Source organism: Molothrus aeneus, chromosome 18, assembly GCF_037042795.1.
Source record: "Molothrus aeneus isolate 106 chromosome 18, BPBGC_Maene_1.0, whole genome shotgun sequence".
NCBI lineage: Eukaryota > Metazoa > Chordata > Aves > Passeriformes > Icteridae > Molothrus > Molothrus aeneus.
In genome coordinates this window covers 11,172,413-11,192,198 of record NC_089663.1, presented here as the reverse complement: position 1 = coordinate 11,192,198, position 19,786 = coordinate 11,172,413, and the positions used below count along the sequence as shown (strand labels likewise).

At 47.5% G+C, this 19,786-nt stretch overlaps 1 protein-coding gene across 1 annotated transcript in view; it reads left to right on the top strand.

Moving 5' to 3' along the window:
• Positions 1-2,717: 2,717 nt before the first annotated feature.
• The window catches only part of SETD1B (SET domain containing 1B, histone lysine methyltransferase), a 47,767-nt gene continuing 30,698 nt past the window's right edge, over positions 2,718-19,786 (top strand). Inside the window, exons 1-6 of the mRNA XM_066562083.1 lie at positions 2,718-2,929; positions 3,263-3,417; positions 3,851-3,949; positions 4,435-4,705; positions 7,825-7,937; positions 10,522-11,697. Of these exons, the coding sequence (XP_066418180.1) occupies positions 2,857-2,929; positions 3,263-3,417; positions 3,851-3,949; positions 4,435-4,705; positions 7,825-7,937; positions 10,522-11,697 (1,887 nt within the window). The 5' untranslated portion in view covers positions 2,718-2,856. The remainder of the gene's footprint in view (positions 2,930-3,262; positions 3,418-3,850; positions 3,950-4,434; positions 4,706-7,824; positions 7,938-10,521; positions 11,698-19,786) is intronic.

Genomic DNA, 19,786 nt, shown 5'->3' with positions numbered 1-19,786 from the left:
CCACCAGAATTCGGCGGGGAGGCCATTTTCGTGGGCTGGGTGGCGGCACTAAAGCACAACTGCTGTGAATATCAACTGCGTCACGGCTCTCCATCTGTAACACTCAGGCTGCAAAGGGTCCCTCACTTGGAAGGAAACTCCCTCATTTTGGATATACTTCCAGACCTCCTTTTTCCCCCCTCTCTCCAAGTCACTGCCTCTCGGTATGAAGGATTTTACAGTGCTTTCTAGGGAGACATCCGCCATTAAGACTCACCGTCGTGAAAAACACCCCCCCATTTTGTTGCCTGTTTTTTGTCGAGCTTCTGTAATTAGACGGATAAAACATGTAAGGGATCCCTACCACCACCACCGCCTTCTCGCCTTTTTTAACATCAACCTCACTAACATCTTACTGTTCACAGGCAGATTTTTTTTTTGTGCTTTCAATTTAACAGCCACGTAATGCCTGCAATGGATTCACAGCGTCTCTCCGCACCAAAAAAAACCAAACCCACCCAGGGCTGAGGACGACCAAGAGCTTTGTGCAGAAAGAGAAATCAAATCCCTCCCTGAAAACAGACGTTTCAGAGGCACTGTTAGATGTTTCTGAGGAGAAGGAGATCGCCACCGCTTTCAGACGACCATTGGGATCTTTCCACCCAGGACAATACCATTAGCTACAGGCCTGGGCTATTTGTTCCTCTGCAAGGGCAAAGGGGTTTACTTACCCGCACACCATAGTTGAATGCAGCTCTGAAGGTGAAGTTGTTACTCTTTTTTAAAATAATGGCTATAAGTATATATGTGATCTGTATCACCACTTCTCTCGTAAGTTTGCGAGCCAAAGCGGATCTTGTTAAGATAAGTTACGGATCTTTGTATGGCAGTGGTCTAGCATCAAAAAAAGAGGAAAAAAGGGGGAAAAAAAAAGCTATAGAAAAAGTCCAGCTATGTTGACTGACCGTACACAGGCGAGGACTCCTGCTCGAGGCTTAAATCTACCTTCCTGTGGCAGATTTACTCTGTACATAAAAAGGACGTTCAGTGTTTTTCCACAGAGCACGCAGACACTAAAAATATTCTCCTCAATAGTTTTAGGCTGCACATGTCAGTGTGAAAACACCTAGTTAACATTTACTGGTGCTAAACAACTTTTAAGCATATCTTAGCCAGATAGTTCACTTTATAAGTAAAATATTTCAGAAAGCATAAATTGGTTTAAACAGACAAAAACATAAGACATGCAAATGAAGGCTTAGCAATAAGGACCACTTCAGTAACATTAACATGAAAACTACACTTAGCAAGGACAGAATGGATTGGGTACTTACAATGTAAGAGGAAAGAAAGAGAAAGAGCTTATCATAGTAAAATTGCCTTATTTTTTGCCAGAATTCACTGTTCCTATACCTATATTTAAAACATTACCTTTTAAGCACCAAAGGAGTTAATAAAAATGGCCAGGAATCAAGTGTTTAATACAAGAGAGAAATCTCTCAAATTTATTGTTCAGTCATCAGAGCTGCTTAAAGCTTAAAAACCCCCAAAACAACGAAAAAATATAAAAAGAATGTATTTACTTTTTTTTGTTGGCATTCGAAATTGTTAACTGCTGACATAGGGTGTGCCATGACCTAGTTACACAAGACAAAGATGGATCCCGAATCATAAGGGTGAAAAAAAAATCCGCATTACTTTTTTTTTTTTTGTTAAGGGTTTGATATATATATATATATATATATATATTTAAATCCTCCTTCTTCAGTGAGTCGTCTGGCACCGTGCTAGAGGCTCCCACCACCCCGCGTGGTGTGGATTCACATGGCGGATCCCCCTTTATGGAACAAAGGAAAAGCCCAGTTGGCCATTTCGCTCCACTGCAGAAAAATGGCTGCGGGTCCCGCGGCCTCTCCTTGGCTTCTGCCGCGCGGTGCTTTTACCCCGCCGTCTAATAACTCAAGCCCCATGGAAGCCGCGCTCTCATTGGCTGCGCCCGCCGCGCTGCCGCCGCCCCAGCCAATGGCGCGGCCGCTCCCGGGGCCAGCGCGGCCCCGCGCCCCGGGACGGCCGCGCCATGCGCCCGCCGCGCTCCGCCCGGCCCCGCGCCCGCCGAGCGCCGGGGGCACCGCGCCGCCCGCCTTTAATACCGAAAACAAAATGGAACCTCCCCGCTGATTGGCTGATGAGGGCTCCGGACCTTTAATAAGCAAAGCTGCTCCCCCATCTTCTATCACCCCCTCCTCTGTGTGTGTTGCCACCCCCCCTGCCAGCTTCCCCCCCCCCCCCCCCCCCCCCCCCCCACCCTCGCGCTCTCCGCCGCAGCAGCGCGGCGGGTCCGCGCTCCACCCGCCCCCGTGGTCGCCCGGGCTCGCCGAAGTCTTTCCCTAAAAAAAAAAAAAAAAAAAAAAGCGAGAAAAAAAGCGAAAAAAAAACCACCCCAACTTGTCCCACCTATAGGTCCATCTTGTTTAGAAACAGTTTGCTCTAAGGTAAATGCAGCGGGCAGATTCCACTCGCCCCCCCGCATGCCGTTAACCCCGCGGCGGGGAGGGAAAAAAAACCCGCGCGTCCCGGCGGCGGCCCATGCGGCGGCGCTCGGCGGCGGCGGGGCGGCGGCGGGCGGCCGCGGGCCGGGGGCTGCGCGGCGCGGCCGCCGTGAATGTGCAGGCGGCGGAGCGCGGTTAGGCGTTCGCGGCGCTCGCAGCGGTGTATTGTGGGATCCCGGCCGCCGCCAGCAGCGAGCACACACACAATATGTGGTGGCTCGCGAAAACGGGAGGCAGGAGCCTGGCGGGCAGCCCGCGCCGGTAACCGGCCCCATGTGAGACGGGAGCTCGCCTTTCGCCGCCCGGAGACGATCGGCCGCCCAGCGCGATGTCTTTCCGAGAGACCAAGGCGGGGGAAAAAGCCAAGCACCCTGAAGATCATGGCAAAAAGCAGAGTTCAAGTGAGATTGGGTCTTTTTTTTTCTTCGTCGTCTTCTTTTTTTTTTTTTCCTCCTCCTCCTCCCTCTCTGCCTCTTGTCTCGTTGGGGTGGAGGGGGGGACCCGGTTGGCAATTCCCCCATTTTGGGGCTCGCTTCGCGGTGGATTTCCTCCCTGCCTGGGTGTGTAGATCGGGCGGCTCGTTAAAAAAAAAAAAAAAAAAAAAACCGCACCGAAACGAAGATGTCTTTGTTAAATATTTTTTTTAACTTTATGGTTTTTAGTGTGGTTTTTCTTTCTTTTCCCCTTCCCTCTTTCTCTCTTCCCCCCCCCCACCCCCCCCCTCCCGCGTTCAGGTTGGATCAACGGAATGGAGAACAGCACGCAAGCCAGCACTTCTGTCGAGAAAAGAAATCACCATTGGAGAAGTTACAAGTTGATTATTGACCCGGCTCTGAAAAAAGGACAGCACAAACTCTACCGTTACGATGGGCAACATTTCAGCATGCCTGTGAGTGGGGGGCTCCCGGGTTTCCCCCATTGTGTCGTGTCTCCCCCCGCCAGCCTCTGTCTTACTGGCGTTTTGGGGGCTGGGGGTCCCTCCGGGTCGTGGTAATCCTCGGCGTAGCGCATGTGTGTGGGAGGGGGGTCTTGGGGGGGACACGCACAGCCACCAAAGTTACAGCCACCTGACACTGTGTATTCAACTGTCAGGAGCCCAAACCTGCGGCTTTTTTCCTGTGTTTCCAATCTGTGTGCATTTCCCAGCAGTATTGCAATTTGACACGTGTGTGTATGTGTGTGTGTGCGCTTTCCCCTTCCCTTGAGACAGCCCGTGCTTCCTCGGGGTTTATTTTTTCTTTTATTTTTGTCTTAGATTTCAAGTCTTGTTATTGCTGTTTCTATGTTTTCTCTCCTCCTCTTCCTCCTCCTCCTTCTCCCAGAACTCGGGGATCGCTCCTGTGGATTGTGTCAGGGATCCCAGAATAGGGCGAATATGGACCAAAACTAAGGAGTTGGAGCTGTCTGTCCCCAAATTCAAGGTACTGCCCTGACTTTTGGTGTTAGCTCTGGAAACTTGTTTATCTGAGAGTGAAGCCTGAGTTCCAAATAGTTTAATGGACCGTTTAAATGACAGTCATATTTCTATTAACGTTGTTATTTAGCAAACTGTTTAACAATAATCCTCTTCTATGAGGATAACAAGAAATCAATGCATCTGTCTAACGAGATCACTTGAAGGTTTTGGAGCTGGGGCTGGGGGGCAGTGGGGGGGCTCTCTGCTGACAGTGCTGCTCAAAATGCATCTTTGTAGCCTAGAAAGGAGCCGGTTCCAATGAATGGCTGCAGCGGCACAGCCTCTGCTCAGCTCCGAGGTTCACCCAGAGCCTTGGAGGTTTTTTTTTTCCCCCCCAAAGTTTGCAGGATGCTTTAACCCTCTCCCTCCCGTGCCATCCTTAGCCCCTCCCCCAAGCTCATTAACAATGCCGATTATTTTTATCGCTCCCCACCTTGTGCCCGTTTCCAGATTGATGAATTTTACGTGGGGCCAGTGCCTCCCAAGCAGGTCACCTTTGCCAAGCTGAACGACAACATCCGTGAAAACTTTTTGGCCGACATGTGCAAGAAATACGGCGAAGTGGAAGAGGTGGAGATTCTCTACAACCCCAAGAACAAGAAGCACCTGGGCATTGCCAAAGTCATCTTTGCCACTGTCAAGGGTGCCCGGGAGGCTGTGCAGCACCTTCACAACACTTCTGTCATGGGCAACATCATCCACGTGGAGCTGGATACAAAAGGTAAGGGGGACCTTTGGGCCTCACGTGTTTGGGGTTTGCAGAGCCCCTGCCCGTCCCACTCCCAGCACCGAGGCTGTTGCGGAGGGCAGGGACCTGGTGATTAAAAATACGAAGGGAGCCGGCAGCGGGTCTGGTGTCTGGGGCCTGGGCGAGTCACGTGGAGCCAAATGTGTTGTCTGTTGCTAAGAGACAGCCCTGTAATTTGCAAAATGCTGCCATCCTGCCTGTCCCCTGCCTCTCCCCTGCCCGTCCCTGTCCCTGCTCGCTGCCCTCTCGTGTCCCCATCTCCCTGCCCCAGGCTGGTCCCTCTCAGCCACCTGCCAGGGCTGCTGCACCCGGTGGCACCTGCGTTTTGCAAACTTGGCATTTTTGGGCAAGTCCTGGTGGTTCCTGGGACCCGAATCTGTGCGTTCTGGTGGCAGCAGCGGGGCTGGGTGCTGTCCCCTGCGTGCCTGGCATTTCATTGATACTTGGGGTGGGCTGGGGGCTGGCACAGCAGAGTGCACACGCAGCGCTGCCAGTGTGTGCGAGTGTACAAGTGTGGGACTGGCTCTTAAAGCGACAGCAGCTCCCTGTGCTGGAGGAACCAGCTGCCAGCCCCACTCCCGAGCCCTCAGAAGCCCCATAAAGTTTTTGCAAGTGTGAAGGCATTGCATTTGATCTGTTCTCTCTCCTCCAAGCGTGCTAGTGAAAGGGCTTTGCTAAAATCTGCCTAAATTTTAGAAAATGTCTAAGACTGAGGAGGTGTGGATCAGTTGCTGATTGTATTTCTGCATTCCAAAGGTGGCATTTCTAGTTTAAAACTGGCTTGCTGCACTCCTTCTTGGGAAAAAGACATTGCTAACACCATTTTCTTAAAAATGCTGATATTTTTGTTCTGTATTTAAAGGTTTCAACAGTTTAGTGCACAACCAACACAGCAGTTGGTGTGCCACATGTGATAGAGTAGAACAGGATGTTTATTGACATTACTGACCACTGTGAGAAGAAAAATCACAGTAGCAGTTTAATATTTTCTGTTGGGAGCTAGGCTTGACCTTACATGTGCATACTTTGAAATTCTAGTATCAGTAATTTTTACAGACAGGCTCCTTCCCTTGCTTTGAAATTTGAAGGTAAAAATCACATTTAAGGACAAATTAACCATTTGCAGATTTAATAATATAAGCTAAAGCTGTTCTGTAAGTGATGGATGTCTTAATGACAATCATTTTAAACAAGCTGATTATGCTGCCTTCCTCCTTGTTCTCCTCCGTTTATAAACTATGCAGCAAGTCTTGAGCAGGCAGCTGTTCCCGAAAGTTTGTAGCACATCAGGGAAATGAGGGGGGGTTTCTGCTTCTGTTTCCTGGGAGAAAATGCTGAAGTCAGTTTCAAATTGCATTGCTGTTTTGTTTGCCAGCTTTATGCTCCTAATGTATTTTTTTCACACAGTTGCTTCTCTTTCTTTCTAAAAGAGTGGGACTGTCAATGTGCTATAATCTGTCAGAATCAAGTAAAAATGGTGTTCCTAAAATAGCATCAGCAGGTTAAGACATACTTAAAATATATGTGTATCATTTTCACCGTTTCCTTCTAGTATCCTGCTTTGCAAGACAGTGAAAGGTTGGTTAAAAACTTTGTTTTCACAGTGTAGCAAAATAAATATTAGGAGTGAAAGTATCATTTTTATCTGTCTGGTGTGAGCACAGGCCTGGGAATCTGAAACTAATAAATCCAGGCTCCTCATCTGAGACAGGGTTGTTTAAAGAAACTTCTCTGCTCAGTTTATCCATCTACAGACTGGACACAGCTAGTAATTGCCTGTCTTAGAGCAATAGGTAGGAATCATTTCACATTCATAAACCTCTTTGAAATTGTAACTTTTCCTGCATTATGTTTGAGATCCAGGAAGAACTATGTAACAATGACTTGATATTTTTTTAAGAACAAGTGAAAATAAGCCTAACACTTCCATATCCGTGGCATTGTAGTGTCATGTGTGGGTGGTGTGTGTTAATATTTCAGGCTTATCTTCAGACTCTTGCAGTGAAGAGATCTATTTTGTCATGACTTTGGTTGAACTTAAACAGTTTACATAGTTGAGGATGAGGCTCAAGACTTTGTGAAATGAGATTTGATACCCAAATAACTTTATCTGTAGCATTTGTGCAAGATAAATAAGTCTTCTTCAGGACAGAATTGTGCTAAGGGTTGCTTTGTTTTTGAATTGAACGAGGTGATTCACAGGGAGTTTGGGGTTTGATCCTGCAGGACTTTCTCATAAAAGTAGTCCTGGTTTTGGGGAGGTATTTCCTGAGTTAATTTTCTGGGCTCAGGTGCCTGGTCTGTCCATTTTTCTGTGTATTCTTTATCTCTCAGAGCAAAATTCAGACAGTTTCAGGGTCTGGTTCTGTTGCCTTTGAAGCTGATGACAGATTTCATACAGACTGCAAAATAAGTAGGATTAAGTTTTTGTAGTAATGAAAAATTCAATATTAAGAAACTGGGTCTTTGTAGACTTTAGGAATGAAAAGGCTGAGGCTCAGCAATGCTATATGGGACAGTTTGCTTCCCTGGCTTCATTCTTCGAAGGATTCCACTGAGTTCTCCTTAAACCAGGGGGAAAAAAGGATTCATTGGTGTCTGTTTGGAAAGACAGCATTAACGGTTTTGTCCTCAGCATTCCCATGCGTTGTGTTTGCATTTGTAACAGGCAGCTCTCATGAGCAAGGTGTGCAGGGAGAGCTTTCTGAAGTGGCTCTGGGTGTTGGCAGAGGCTTCTCCCTTGAGTGAGAGTTTCACTTCTCAAATCTGCAAGGTTTGCTTGGCACTTTGGAGAGGAGGGAAACGGCTGTGCTCCAGAAAGCATGGTAAAGAGCAGAGCTGCCAAGGAGGCTGAGAAGAGGAAAAAGGATTTAGAAACCTCCTTGTCTTGGCTGGAGAAGGGAGTGTCTGACTTCACTTGCCCAGCAGATTATTTTAAAATGATGCCTGCGAGCTCTGAGGTGATAACTGCTCCTGTCCTGCATGGAGTGGGCTGGGAGTGGTAGCAGGGTCGTGTGAGTGTCAAGAATGTGTATTTTTACATGGATTGTGATCTTGCTGTTTAATCAACTCTTGCATTGTGCTCTGTGCAGGTGAAACCCGCATGAGATTCTATGAACTGCTGGTTAATGGTCTTTACACTCCTCAGACCCTCCCTGTAGGCACTGAACAGGACGTGTCCCCAACTGGGAACGAAGCTCTCCAGGTAGGTGTGCTTGGCTTTTCTTAAAGAAAAACTTCCTAGAAAATCCCAAACGTTAGCATTAGCATTTTAACATTTTTAGTGTATCTGTAATTGTGTCTTGCTGTAGCTCCAATGGATGTTACTAATTCATGTTTAAATAGAACTTGCTCATAATTGCCATAGCAAATGTACCTCTGGATGTGGAGCACATGGCTGGTGTGTGCCTGCTTTGCACGGAAAATGCTTTTTGTCTTCGTGCCCTATTAACATTAGAAATTCCTGCAGTTAGGACTGGATCAGATCTGTCCCTGAGATGAGATTTTTCCCTTGAAGTCAGGGCAGTGATTTACAGTGGTACATTTGGCCTGGCGTCTGCGGTGTGTAATCCTCAGCACGCACGGGCTTCAGCCTCGCTTAAAGGCTGAGAGGTGGAAGGTGTCTGAGCTTCAATAGTGGCATCAATTTTCCTGAATCTTAATTAGTTGCTGGAATCAGCTTTTAATAAAAGCAGTGGACAGAATTCCTGCAGGCTTCCAGGGGTCCCTCGATATTTAGAGCACAATTCTCTGAGTGGCTTTGCATGATCACCTGCTTCCCTGTGAACCCCACTGGGATGAGAGGGCCAGGGGGAAGGGAAGCCTGTTTGTGTGAAATTACCAGCCTCTTTGGCTTGTCTGAATGTACTTTGGCTCCTCATTGTGACTTAAGAACTGATTTTAAGACATCAAATTTGAAAGAGATTTGGAAAAGATTTTTTTTTTCCTTCTCTCTATTCATACAACTTCTTAAAATGCCATGATTCCATTAATTCTGTGATCAAGTGTTCTCAGGACAGGTAACAGCTGTACAGTGAACATGAAAATCCCATTGATCTGGAAAAAAAAAGTCTTCTCCCACCAAAGCACCCCAACAGCAGCAAGGCAAAACCCCGGTATCCTTTTAACAAAATCATAAAAGAGGTTGGTTCTTCCCTATCTCCCAGCAATGTGCTTTTAAAGGTAGGAGGGAGACAGGTAATGATTTTGCTGAGAGCCCTGCTATGAGTAGACCCTGACTGCTCATTTCTGCTACTTCCACACCTCAAATAAAAATAGGCAGATTTGTTCTTACTCTTTTTTTCAGGGTTAACAGCAAAACACTCAATTGATGGTATCACCCAAAGCAGTCCCTGCTGTAATTATCCTTAAGAATTTTTCCCTAGATATTGTGTTCATGTGTTATATTATTGATTTTTTTTTTCCCAGTTACCACCAGAATTATTGCTTTGAGTAACTTTAAACTGTTTGCATCATGGTTTTGACACTAGGATCTGCCAACAAACTTGTTTGCTGTTGTAGTTCAGTAAATTACTCCTGACATTTGCTCCTCCTCTCATGCAGAGCAGCAAAGATCTGACAGTTCTGCAATCCCTGCCTCCAGGCCATACACCAACCCCACTGAAAAACACTCCACAGCACATCTACACTAAAGGTGCAGCAGTGTGGATGTTGTTAAAAACCAGCCACGTGCTTCCTGCTCCTTTATGTGGCCTTTAGGACAGTTGAGGAAGAAACTTTTTCTTGATGTCTCTCTGGTCATGGTGTCCAGGGGGTCAAACTGAGAGCAAGTCCACACTACTGAGTGGGTGAGACATGTGAACACAGCAGGCAGGTGAGAGTTCAGCCTGAGTTTGATGGTGCTGGCATGTTCCAAGCAGGTCATTTTACACATCTCTGCCTACCTGTGCTTAAGAGGTCTCGCTAGTTGACTCTCCTGGTGTGCTTTTAGGCAGCTGGAGCTCAGAACATCATCTCTTGCTACCAGGAGGATTCTCACTGAGCTTCTGCTTTGCATTATGGAAAATTGATTCTGGAGCTGATGATAAGTGTGGCACTGTTATGACTCAGCAGAGTCTGAGCTGGAGCAGGGCTGCTCCTAGAAACCCCCTGAATGTGCCTGTGAAGTGAGTTACAGAGCAAGTACTTGGCTGCTCTGTAGGTTTGTAGGGTTTCAGTTTCAAACGCCATAATCAGTAGCACTCTGAGCATTTGACTTTGTGAAAAGCTTTAAAATGGTGTTTTTCTGGCAGCTGAGAACTTTTTGTATGTTACAGATGAGTGGTAGGGAGGATGGTGGGCCAGCTCTGCTGCACAGCTTTGGCTGCAGGCTGGCAGTTCACTCACTTGTATGTTTTGATTTGTTCACAAAAACAAAAAAAAATTGACAATTTCACATCTCAGACTTTCCTTATTTTCATCCCTGTTTGCAGCTTACACAAGTGTTACATAGTTGCTAGAAACTGGAACTCTTCCAGCTGAAAGTGGTGTGGAAGTCTCCTGTTCACCTGATGCTCTTGGGGGTAGCTTACAAGGGAAACTTGTATCTTCTTTCTTCTTCCTCCCCTTGCAGACAAGTTACACTTTCCTGACTTTTTCTTTTAAATCAAAGAGGACTGTTAGCAATGGATAATGGCTTGTGTTTTCAGGGATGCTGTAACCTATTTATTTCCTTGCCATGGAAATCAGCACGAACTCTTGGGTGCTCAACTCTTCTGAAAACCAAACAGATTGGACAAATATGGTTATAGCAGTTTGTGTTTAGGTGCTTTTCTGTGGTGTTGTTACAGTTGACGGACTCCCTGAAGCGCCTCAAGGACAGCTCCCTCTCTTCCGCGGGATCCTCGGTCACCCCAAACAGCAGCACGCCCTTCTCCCATGACACTGCCTATTCCAGCTGCCGGCAAGACACCCCAAACTCCTACAGCCAATTCACCCCTCAGTCCCAAGGAACGCCCCACACCCCGCGCCTGGGGACGCCGTTCTCCCAGGATTCCACCTACTCCAGCCGACAGACGACCCCTGTGTACCACTTTGGGCAGGACAGCGGCTACAAGCCCCGGAGGCACGAGACGAAATTTACGGATGCGTACAACCGTCGCCCGGGACACCACTACATGCACAACTCGGCAGGGGTGTTCCGAGGCACAGAGCATCAGTTTAGTACCTTCAAATCCCATCAGCAGGAGCCAGTTCAGTTCTCTCACACTCCTCCCCTGAGCCACTCTAGTTCCTCGAGCTATAAATCTGCCTTCTCCCCCTATCAAGCACCAGCTGTTTTTCCCCAATCCGAGGAGCAGCCGTTTCCCCAGACTTCCAGGGAGACAGAGTACAGGAGACCTGCGCCGCCTCCCACCGAGATGGTTGTGGAAAGCAGCGCTGCCCCCAGCATCGATTTTGTCCCAGTGAAGGAGAAACCGGAGGAGCCTCCGCCCTTGCCCGACTCGAACTCTGTTCCTGAACCAAGCACAGCGTCCTTCTCTCAGACTCCAGAGAGGAGTGAGACTCCTGGCACCCCCACCATGGAGACTGAGATGCAGCATAACAGTTTAGACTCAAGGATTGAGATGCTCTTAAAAGAGCAGAGAACAAAATTACCCTTTCTTAACGAGCATGACTCAGATAATGAGATCAGAATGGAAGGTAGCCCTATTTCCTCCTCTTCTTCCCAGCTCTCCCCCATCCCAACATACGGATCGAACTCTCAGCCCGGTTTCAGGGGTCAGACGCCTTCCTCGCGCCCTTCCAGCACAGGCTTGGAGGACATCAGCCCCACACCCTTACCTGACTCTGATGATGATGAGCCCATCCCTGGGACAGCTTCTCTGAGTCAGAATTCCCGGGGGACATCGGAGGCCAGCATGACTCCCATTGATCAGCTGAGCAGGACCTCCAAAATTGAGACCTCGGAGGCTAAAGAAATGGTACCTGGTGACCAGACTCCAACGTCAGAAAAAATGGATGAGGTAAGTGAGCTGGAATGAGTTATGAAGCTTTGCATGTGTCCCCAGAGCTGGACAGGGTGGGGAATTGCACTTGTCTTTGTGTCGTCAGAGCGTGGGGTTTCTGGTGGCTTTTTCTTTTACTTGAGCCAGCTGGAAATGAGTTAGATGTGACACAAAGTAATGGTCTTAATCAATTTGCAGTCTCCAGCTTTCCTTATTTATAATACCAGCCTGCTGCAATTTATAGCTTCAGGAGAGCTCAAGGACTGCACAAGCCACCAAAGTTTGGCCAGTGCTCAGGCTGTGTGAACATCCCGAGTGTTGACAGACACTTAAGCCACTAGAGGAATTAATGGAGCACTTTCTGCCATTGCTGTGGTCCCTGAGCAGGGGTGTGTATGCAGGCACACACTTGCTTAACGGGGCTTTCATGTTGCACTGAAGTATTGAGTGTATAGGGTGTTTGAAAGCTCTCCAGCTATTCCTGCCATCTGGTTCCAACGGGAGACAGTTGCTGGGTTTTAATACTCACTTTGCTCAGGAGAGAGGGAGTATTTGAAAGGGGGAGGCAGTTGACTTGTGGGGGATGTGCTCCACTGAGTCTTCCAATAATAGAGCAGAGCTTGTTGCCTCTGCTGGGGCATTTATGGCTGAAGGGGGAGACAGAGCTGAACTGGTGCCAGCAGACAGGAATTATGTTGCATGGTGTGTCTGTTTGGGAGGTCTGTTGCAACAAATGTGAGTATCGCTGCAGTGGATGTGTTGGTCCTATCGTGCTGTGTCAAGGAACAGTCAAAATACAGGTTTTTGCAAATGCCAGACCTTTCTCCTCAATGTTTATAATGGTCATGCAAGCAGATGTCTGAAACTGCTGTCCCTGGTGTGCAAGAATGCTGCAGTCAAGAGGGCTGGTCTTGTGAAAATGTCCTGAGTATGATAGATCAATTTAATTTACTCATGAAAGTTTATTGGGGTTAAGCTGGCAGAATGGGTTTCCCTCCAGTGGTTTCCAATTGTGAGGTTTTCACCAGAGAAGTGGCTGCATGTCGGGAGAGGAGGAGCTGCTCCCATAGCTCTGGGCTTTGCAGGGTGCTTCAGTGGAGGGAAAGCTCTGCAGCAGTAACACAGTGTCGGTCTGGGTGCTAAATAGTGAAAGCAATGTGACCGTGTTGGATATTTTGTTTTTTTCTGCATGCCTTTCCAAACCTGCTTGTCCTTGCAGTTGCCAGTTTAGCCTTTGAAACAGTTCAGCTGCTTGAGTTCTCATTCATCATCCAGGCTGGCCCAGGCTCCCCTCCTGGGAGGCAAGTCCCTGGCTGGTGGGGCTGATGATGTGTTAATTAGGAATGGAGTTTTGATTCCTTAAGCTCCGGTCTGGCAGGCTTAAGAGGGGACGCTGTTAGTTCGACTAAAAACCAGTGAGGAAGACATCCCTCATCTCCTTGTCTTTCTGGGTTTGTATCTGCTGTCCTTGCCCTTGTGCAAGTGGGTTGCAGCCAATTCTGAGTGTGTTTAGGGAGATGGGTAGGTGCCAGCATGGTGTGTGGGGTCAGGCACTTCTGTAGCTGGCAGCAGGTTTGGGGGAGTGGCTGGGGTGGGACATTGTAGGTTGTGATATGGGGCAGCAGCGTGCTGATGTTGAAGCCCGTGTTAAATCTTTGTTTCCCCTTAATGAGATGCTGGTGTCAGAAGTTCACGTTGATGGTTCTGTGATACAAAATTATGTAAGTGCCTCAGTCCTCTGCAGAAGTCAGAAGGGTGGTAGCAGGGTTTCCATGCAGGTCATTGCTGCTTTATTTGTCTCCTTCCCCCAAAAAAGTTGATGTTTGTTGTTGGAGCTGTTTATTCAAACTTCCTCTTGGTTACAAATCACACTGAGCTATTCTGACATGTTTGAAAAGTTGCCTGCGCCTTTCATTGCTCCTTGTGATGCACAAAAAACGATCTCCATGTGTTTTTGCTTCCTTTCCCCACCCTTCTCCCCACACAGTTTTTTGCTTTAGAAAAAGGCTCTTCTGGCTTCCCTCTCTTTTGCTGAAGGAGCAGAGCTGAACAGTGACTTAACATAGGCTGAAATTTGAGCTGCAGCTTTCCAACTGAGTTAGAGGGGCATTGAGTCTGTGTAAGGGCTGGAAAGCTGAACCTCCAGCTTCAGCCCATTGTGATAGCACTATTCTACTCCAGTCCTTCACAGAGTCCTCCAGTGAAACCGAGGGAAGGCAGACACAAATATTTCTTGTGACTGTGTGGCTGGTGGAGCAGAGCAGGGGTGATATCTTAGTGTAGGGAGGCTCATTAAGTATCATAAGGAAGCAATAAAGGGGAGAGAGAGTTTGAACTTATTTACTTAATATTTGCCCCTTCAAGGGTCAGAGCAGCCTCAGGCCAGCTCTCTTTGGGTGGGTGCTCTGGCTGGGAAAATCACAGGATTCATGAGGATGCCAGCAAAGTCACAAGGAAATTTTTCCTGAAGTGGTCAGTGCTTTTGAAGGACCTCCTCCTGTTTCCCATCAGAACAAGCATGATTTTTTGTCAATGATACAATAACATCTGTTCTGTAGGTGAAGTGCTGTCAAATCATCAGGCAGATTAACCCCCCCAGACTCACCATAAGTAAAGGAGGTACATCCAAGCCCAGCAAATGCTCTGATTTATCATGCAAGACCCTGGAGTTTGATTTCAAGATCCAGTATGATACTCCTAAGCCAGAGTTTGGCAGGGATTTTGGGTGTGGGAGAGGAAGGGCTCTGCATCTGTCTGCAACACCTAACCCAGCTAATCTCAGAGCAGTGATTAAGGTCTGCAGAGAAAGTCCAGCTAAGCTTAGCCAAGGGACCAGGCTGAGAGGTGGAACAGTGGGATTTGGGCAGTGTGAGGTAAGGGAAGGAGAAGGATCCTTTCCAAAAAGAGCAACCTGCCAGACAGGAAGGCAGGGCAGAGTGGGCTTTTTTCAAGAAACTAGAAGATGGCAAAGAAAAAAAGCTGAGCTGCATTGTTATATGAGGGTAATTTTTGAGGGAGCAATGTACAAACTTTCCTTCCTATGTGCTTGGGAAGATAAAAAGGAAAGAATTGTAATAATTTCTTTTCGCAGGGTTTTTGCTGTTTCGGAAGTGCAAAGGTTAAGTACGTACGCTTTGACGTTTTGACATCCCATGTGAGCCAGGTCTTGTTTTGGCTTGGCTTGTGGCAGGAAGAGGCCCTGCCTTTGTGCTGGGGAGGGTGACAGGATTGCAGCCAGTCACTTTGTTGTGTATTGATGATGCTTTTCATGCTTCAGCTTATGAATGTATCAGTTTGTGTGCATAGCCAGTGTGTAATAGGAAGACTGTATGGTTGACAATGGTATTTTTCCAGATTTATAAGTACAAAAGCACTTTTTAATTGAGGGATCAGCAGAATCCTGTCCTCCTGGTAGTTTAGCTAAGCACTGAGTTACTGTGGTGGGAGGGGTGCCTTAAAAATGCCAAAGATCATCATAAAAATAAAGATCCTGAAGCATGAATGAGGTGAGAGCAGTTCTCCTGCTGTTTGCTGGGAATTTTAGTAAATGGGTTGGGGAGTGAACTGGAAGTTACACAGTGCTCAGCAGCCCTAGAGACCCTGAAAGGCACTGCTGTCAGCAGCTGTTGGGAGTGGTGTGAATGCTGTGCTGGGTGCTGAGGTGCCTCTTGCAGGACAGCATCAGCATCCCTGGGACAAGCTGTGTGCATGCAGTGGGTCCTGTCACAGCTGCCCAGGGAGGATTTCCCAGCTGTGCTTACACACAGACAAGGTGGGTCAGGCTCAGCCCTACAACAAGCTCCGCTGAAGTCCCTGAGGTTACGTCTGGGCTGAAATTGCCCTTTGTGTTGAAGCATCTTTGGGTTCTTGTGTGGTCATGGCCAGAACTGGAAGAAATTTTTGTTGAAGTGTCATATTGTCCCTCTGGAGCCTTAGCAGGATGTGATGACATTCCCCTCAAGACACTGCCTCGTGTCTTGTGTGGCTCCATGCTGCTGCATCCCCATCCACACTGGGCATTGTTTCAGTAGCTGAAAATGATTGCCCATTCCTGCAGAGCCAAATTCAGCCTTTAGTTGTTCGCACTGTGGTGAGACAAAGCAGAGCCCGGGTGTTGTCCAGGCAGTGAGAGGAGCTGCTGAGGGTTTTGGTGCTAGCAGTACCTGCAGTGCTTGCCCCAGGGGCAGTTGATGCCCCTTGCAGCTGAGCTGGGCAGGAGCAAGTCCATCTGTGCCTGCAGGAGGATGTTCTCTTCCTGTACCCTGCTCCCACCCGTGGACTGTGTGGGTTGGAGGCAGCCCTTGGGATGAATTACATGGAGCCTCCTAAAGGTGAACCCAGTCTCGCTCTGCTGAGGGATGTTTCTGGGCTGAAGAGCTCAGAAGTGATTTATTCAAGGTAAATGCACATTGGGGTTGAGCAAGTAGATCCTTAAGAGCCAGGAAATTTGATACCTTCGTTTCCACAGTAACTGTGCAAGAGCCCTTATGCCCATTGGTAGCTGTTAGTATATAGAATATATATGGGTACACCTGGGATCCAGTTTACAGCTGGAGTGGGATTTATCATTTCTGGAGGGAGATGGGGAGAGTAGATGGGGGAAATGGTTGCTCTGAATGTAGCCTTTTAATTGAAGAAGGGAGAAAGACCCGAGAGCTGTGATTTATACCCAGTCTCATAAACACTTTTTCAAATTTTCCTGCCTCCTGAGCTCTTGCAAATGCAATCATGCCTGACAGAACCGGTTCCTAATGGAAACTCAAAAAATAGGTATCATGTTATGACCATGAATTTCCAGAAATGCAGCCAGCCAATGCCCAGGCAGCAGAGATTTGGATGACTGCTGTGGTTTCATGTGTGAATTACACCAGCCATGCTAAACCTGTGAAATTAAAATGAGAGTGAACTGCTTAAGCTGTGGGTTCAGTTCTGCCCTCCCTGACCCACACACAGCAGCAGCGAGAAGCCACAGAGACTTCAGGGGATCTTGTGGAGTCTAAGCTTGTTCAGAAGAGAAAGGCAGCACACAAGTCCCTCAAAAGGTGATTTAAATGTGACACTACAGTGGCCCACTGGCCCCTTTGGGAGCTCAGTGATCTGTTCAGCCACTGAGTCCTCAGGAGGGAGGAGGCTGGGGCAGCTCTGCATCCTCCTGGAGATGCTGAGGGCTGAGGGTCAGTTCCTAAATAACCTGACCAAGGCAAGGATGTCCAGACTCCCACAGCAGTGGAAGTGCAGGTTGTTATTTTACCTTTTTTTTCAGAATTGATGCTGGAAGACCACAGGCAGGGACTGCTTTCTTGTACACTGATTCATTTACCACATGACAACCTGCTGCTCCTACAAAAATTTATATGAAGCAGAGGAGAATGTTCATTTTTGCTAAGTTGTATTTCACTTTTAACTTTTTGTATTTGGCTCTGATGTGATTCTTGGAGTGCTTGCAGAGTGGTTAGCAGAGCAGAGAGCTTGACCAGACAAATGTTCAGTAGAGGAAGGAGCAAGAGGTAACAAGCCCAGTGTCAGTTTTTACCGTCACTTTTTCAGAGCAGTGTTGCATAGGATCCACCTGGCATTCCTGATGATACACCCCTCATGCATGTATGCTTGTGGGGGGAAGGAAACCTGAATGGAAAAATATTTGACTGTTAGTGGTTTGGTTTATTTGGATACCAAACAACTCCAGTAGAGTGAGAGAACGTGTCTCTGGTTGATAACAGAGCTGGAAATGGTGAAATGCTCTGGAGTGTAACTGAAAAATAGAAAGCAGGCTGTGGTTGGGAGGCTGAGTGGTTCTTTTGCTCTCACACCGGGCCAAGGCTTTGAGGCTTTTTCATTTTGCATACCTGATAGAACTGACATTGCCATTCCTTTTTATAAATCACTGTTGCTGACAATACTCTCATCACTAGCTCAGTTTGTTCTGTTTCTCCACCAGCGACTTTCTGTAAATTTTCAGTTCCTGGCAGACTGGCTGTGTATACTCGAACTGCTTGTAAATAGGTAGAGCAATGCTTATTTTGTGTTTGTGTAATCTGTAGATGCCCCTGCACTGCAAAGTCAGATCCAAATTAGTGTTTAACCATAGCACATAACTTATGGTGGAATAATATCTTCAAATCTAAGCTCTGCAGACCATCCACAGTTAGAGAGCCATTGACCATCTTCTTTTTGCTGCTTGCAGAGCTCTTCCTATTCTTTACAACACTCAGGATTTAGCAGTGATATTGAATGTTCAGATGTCATAAATGCAGGCTGTGAAGCCTCACACTGAAGTGACACATTTTCCTCACAGTTTCTCCAACCCATTATCATTCCAGTTGCGTTTCGCATCTGATGGCTGTGAAAAGTGACCAAGGGAATGCAGACAAGTTACTGGATGGCGGCGTGTGTTGCAACATGCAGTGACACTGAGAAAACGTGCCAGTGTGTTAGGTAATCAGTAGAAATATTGAGAAAATAATTGCTGTTAACATATTGTGCTGGCAGCCACCAGAACAGCACTAATTTCTGGGTCTGATTGTGAAGATGCCGGAGCAGCCGCTGTGTTCTATATGTGTCTGTGTCTGACACAGAGCACTGAGCAGACACTGAGCTCTTATTTTATTCAAATTTCTGCTGGCTGGTGCCTTTCCTGGAGTCCTCTAAATAGATACAGTTCATCAGTAGAATGTTTTTTCCATACTGCATCAATTTTGAGGCCCATGACTTTGCCACCCCCCCTTATGTTAATTTTAATTTTCAGTTTGGGGTACTTGTTTGTACCTAGTGAAGATGGGGCAGAACTCAAAATGAAACTTGTGAGATCGCTAACTCTGTGCATCACATACCTGCCCACGAGGGCTCCTTTGACCCAGAGATGTTACTGCTGTCTCAGGATTTATTATGAAAGTGCAGTGCTTGCTTTTGGAAATGCCCATTCATCATGACAAAAAGATTGCTCGCATTTTGTGCTCCTAAAAACCAAATATTTAAAAAAACAAAGAAGAAAGAAAATGGTAAAGGAAAAAAAAAAAGTTAAAAATGTTTTTTTATTTGCATAGTGCTAAAATAAGGTCAGCATCTGCTTTCACACATTTCCAACAGTGCAGACAGGCCTCATGAAGTGGAAATAGCAAGGCAGCAGATTGAGGTTTCTCATTTCTCTCTGGGCTGGAATAGGTGGAATAGGTTTGCTCCTCTGGCTGCTGCAGGGGTATTTCTCTAGGAGCACTTTGAGTAGAGGAAGTTGTTGGTGGCTTGGGCTCCGGCAGTGGCTGAGCACGGAGGCAGCGCCGGAGCCGAAACCGCCCGGACACGGGGCTGGCAGCAGAGCCCCTGCTTGGCACCGTGCCTGCCAAGGGCTCGGGCAGCTGGAGCTCACCTTGCAGTTTTCCCTCAACTTTGGCTCTTTTTGGTGGGTTTGGAGTTGCTGGCTGCTCCGAAGGGCTGTGTTTGGACTGTGTATTTCTGTGGAGCTGATAACACTCTGCTAAGTGCAATTTCCACACACCTTTGACCAGCTCACCTGCATTTTGCCCCATCTCTCTCAGTGTCAGGCAGTAAGTCAGGGAGATAGGAAAAAGGCTCTGAGGAGGGGAAGAGGAGAAACAAAGATGATCTTGCCAAGGTCGAGTCCTCTCTGTCTCACCTCCTTGCCTGCACCTTCAAGCATTCAAGGTGGGATGTCCTCAGGCTCACTGCTGCCCAGATTCCCTGTGCCACTGAGTGCAATGGCACAGAGCCTTAGGAAGAAGAGAGCTGAGCATGGTGCAGGGTGGGTGACATCAAGGATGGATGGGGTTTTGTTTTTCTGGGCCTTTGTTCTGTCCTGATCAAGGAATCTGATGTCTGCTGCTTTTGTGGGTGATGAGGGGTGGGAGTTGCTCTCTGACATCCAGATATTTTCCACAAGAACTGTGCTTGGCAGTGAGCAGACATAGTTTTAATGTTATGTCCAGGCAGCCTGTCCTCCTCCTGTGGTGCAGGATCAACATGTGTTGCACACACCAGGAAGACATTCCCTGTGGAGCTGGGGAGGGATTGCTGAAGTAGGCAGCTTTTTTCCAGATTTCCCTTTTCCCAAAGGAGCTTGTTATTTCTGGTGCCTTGTGTATCCCAGGCAGAA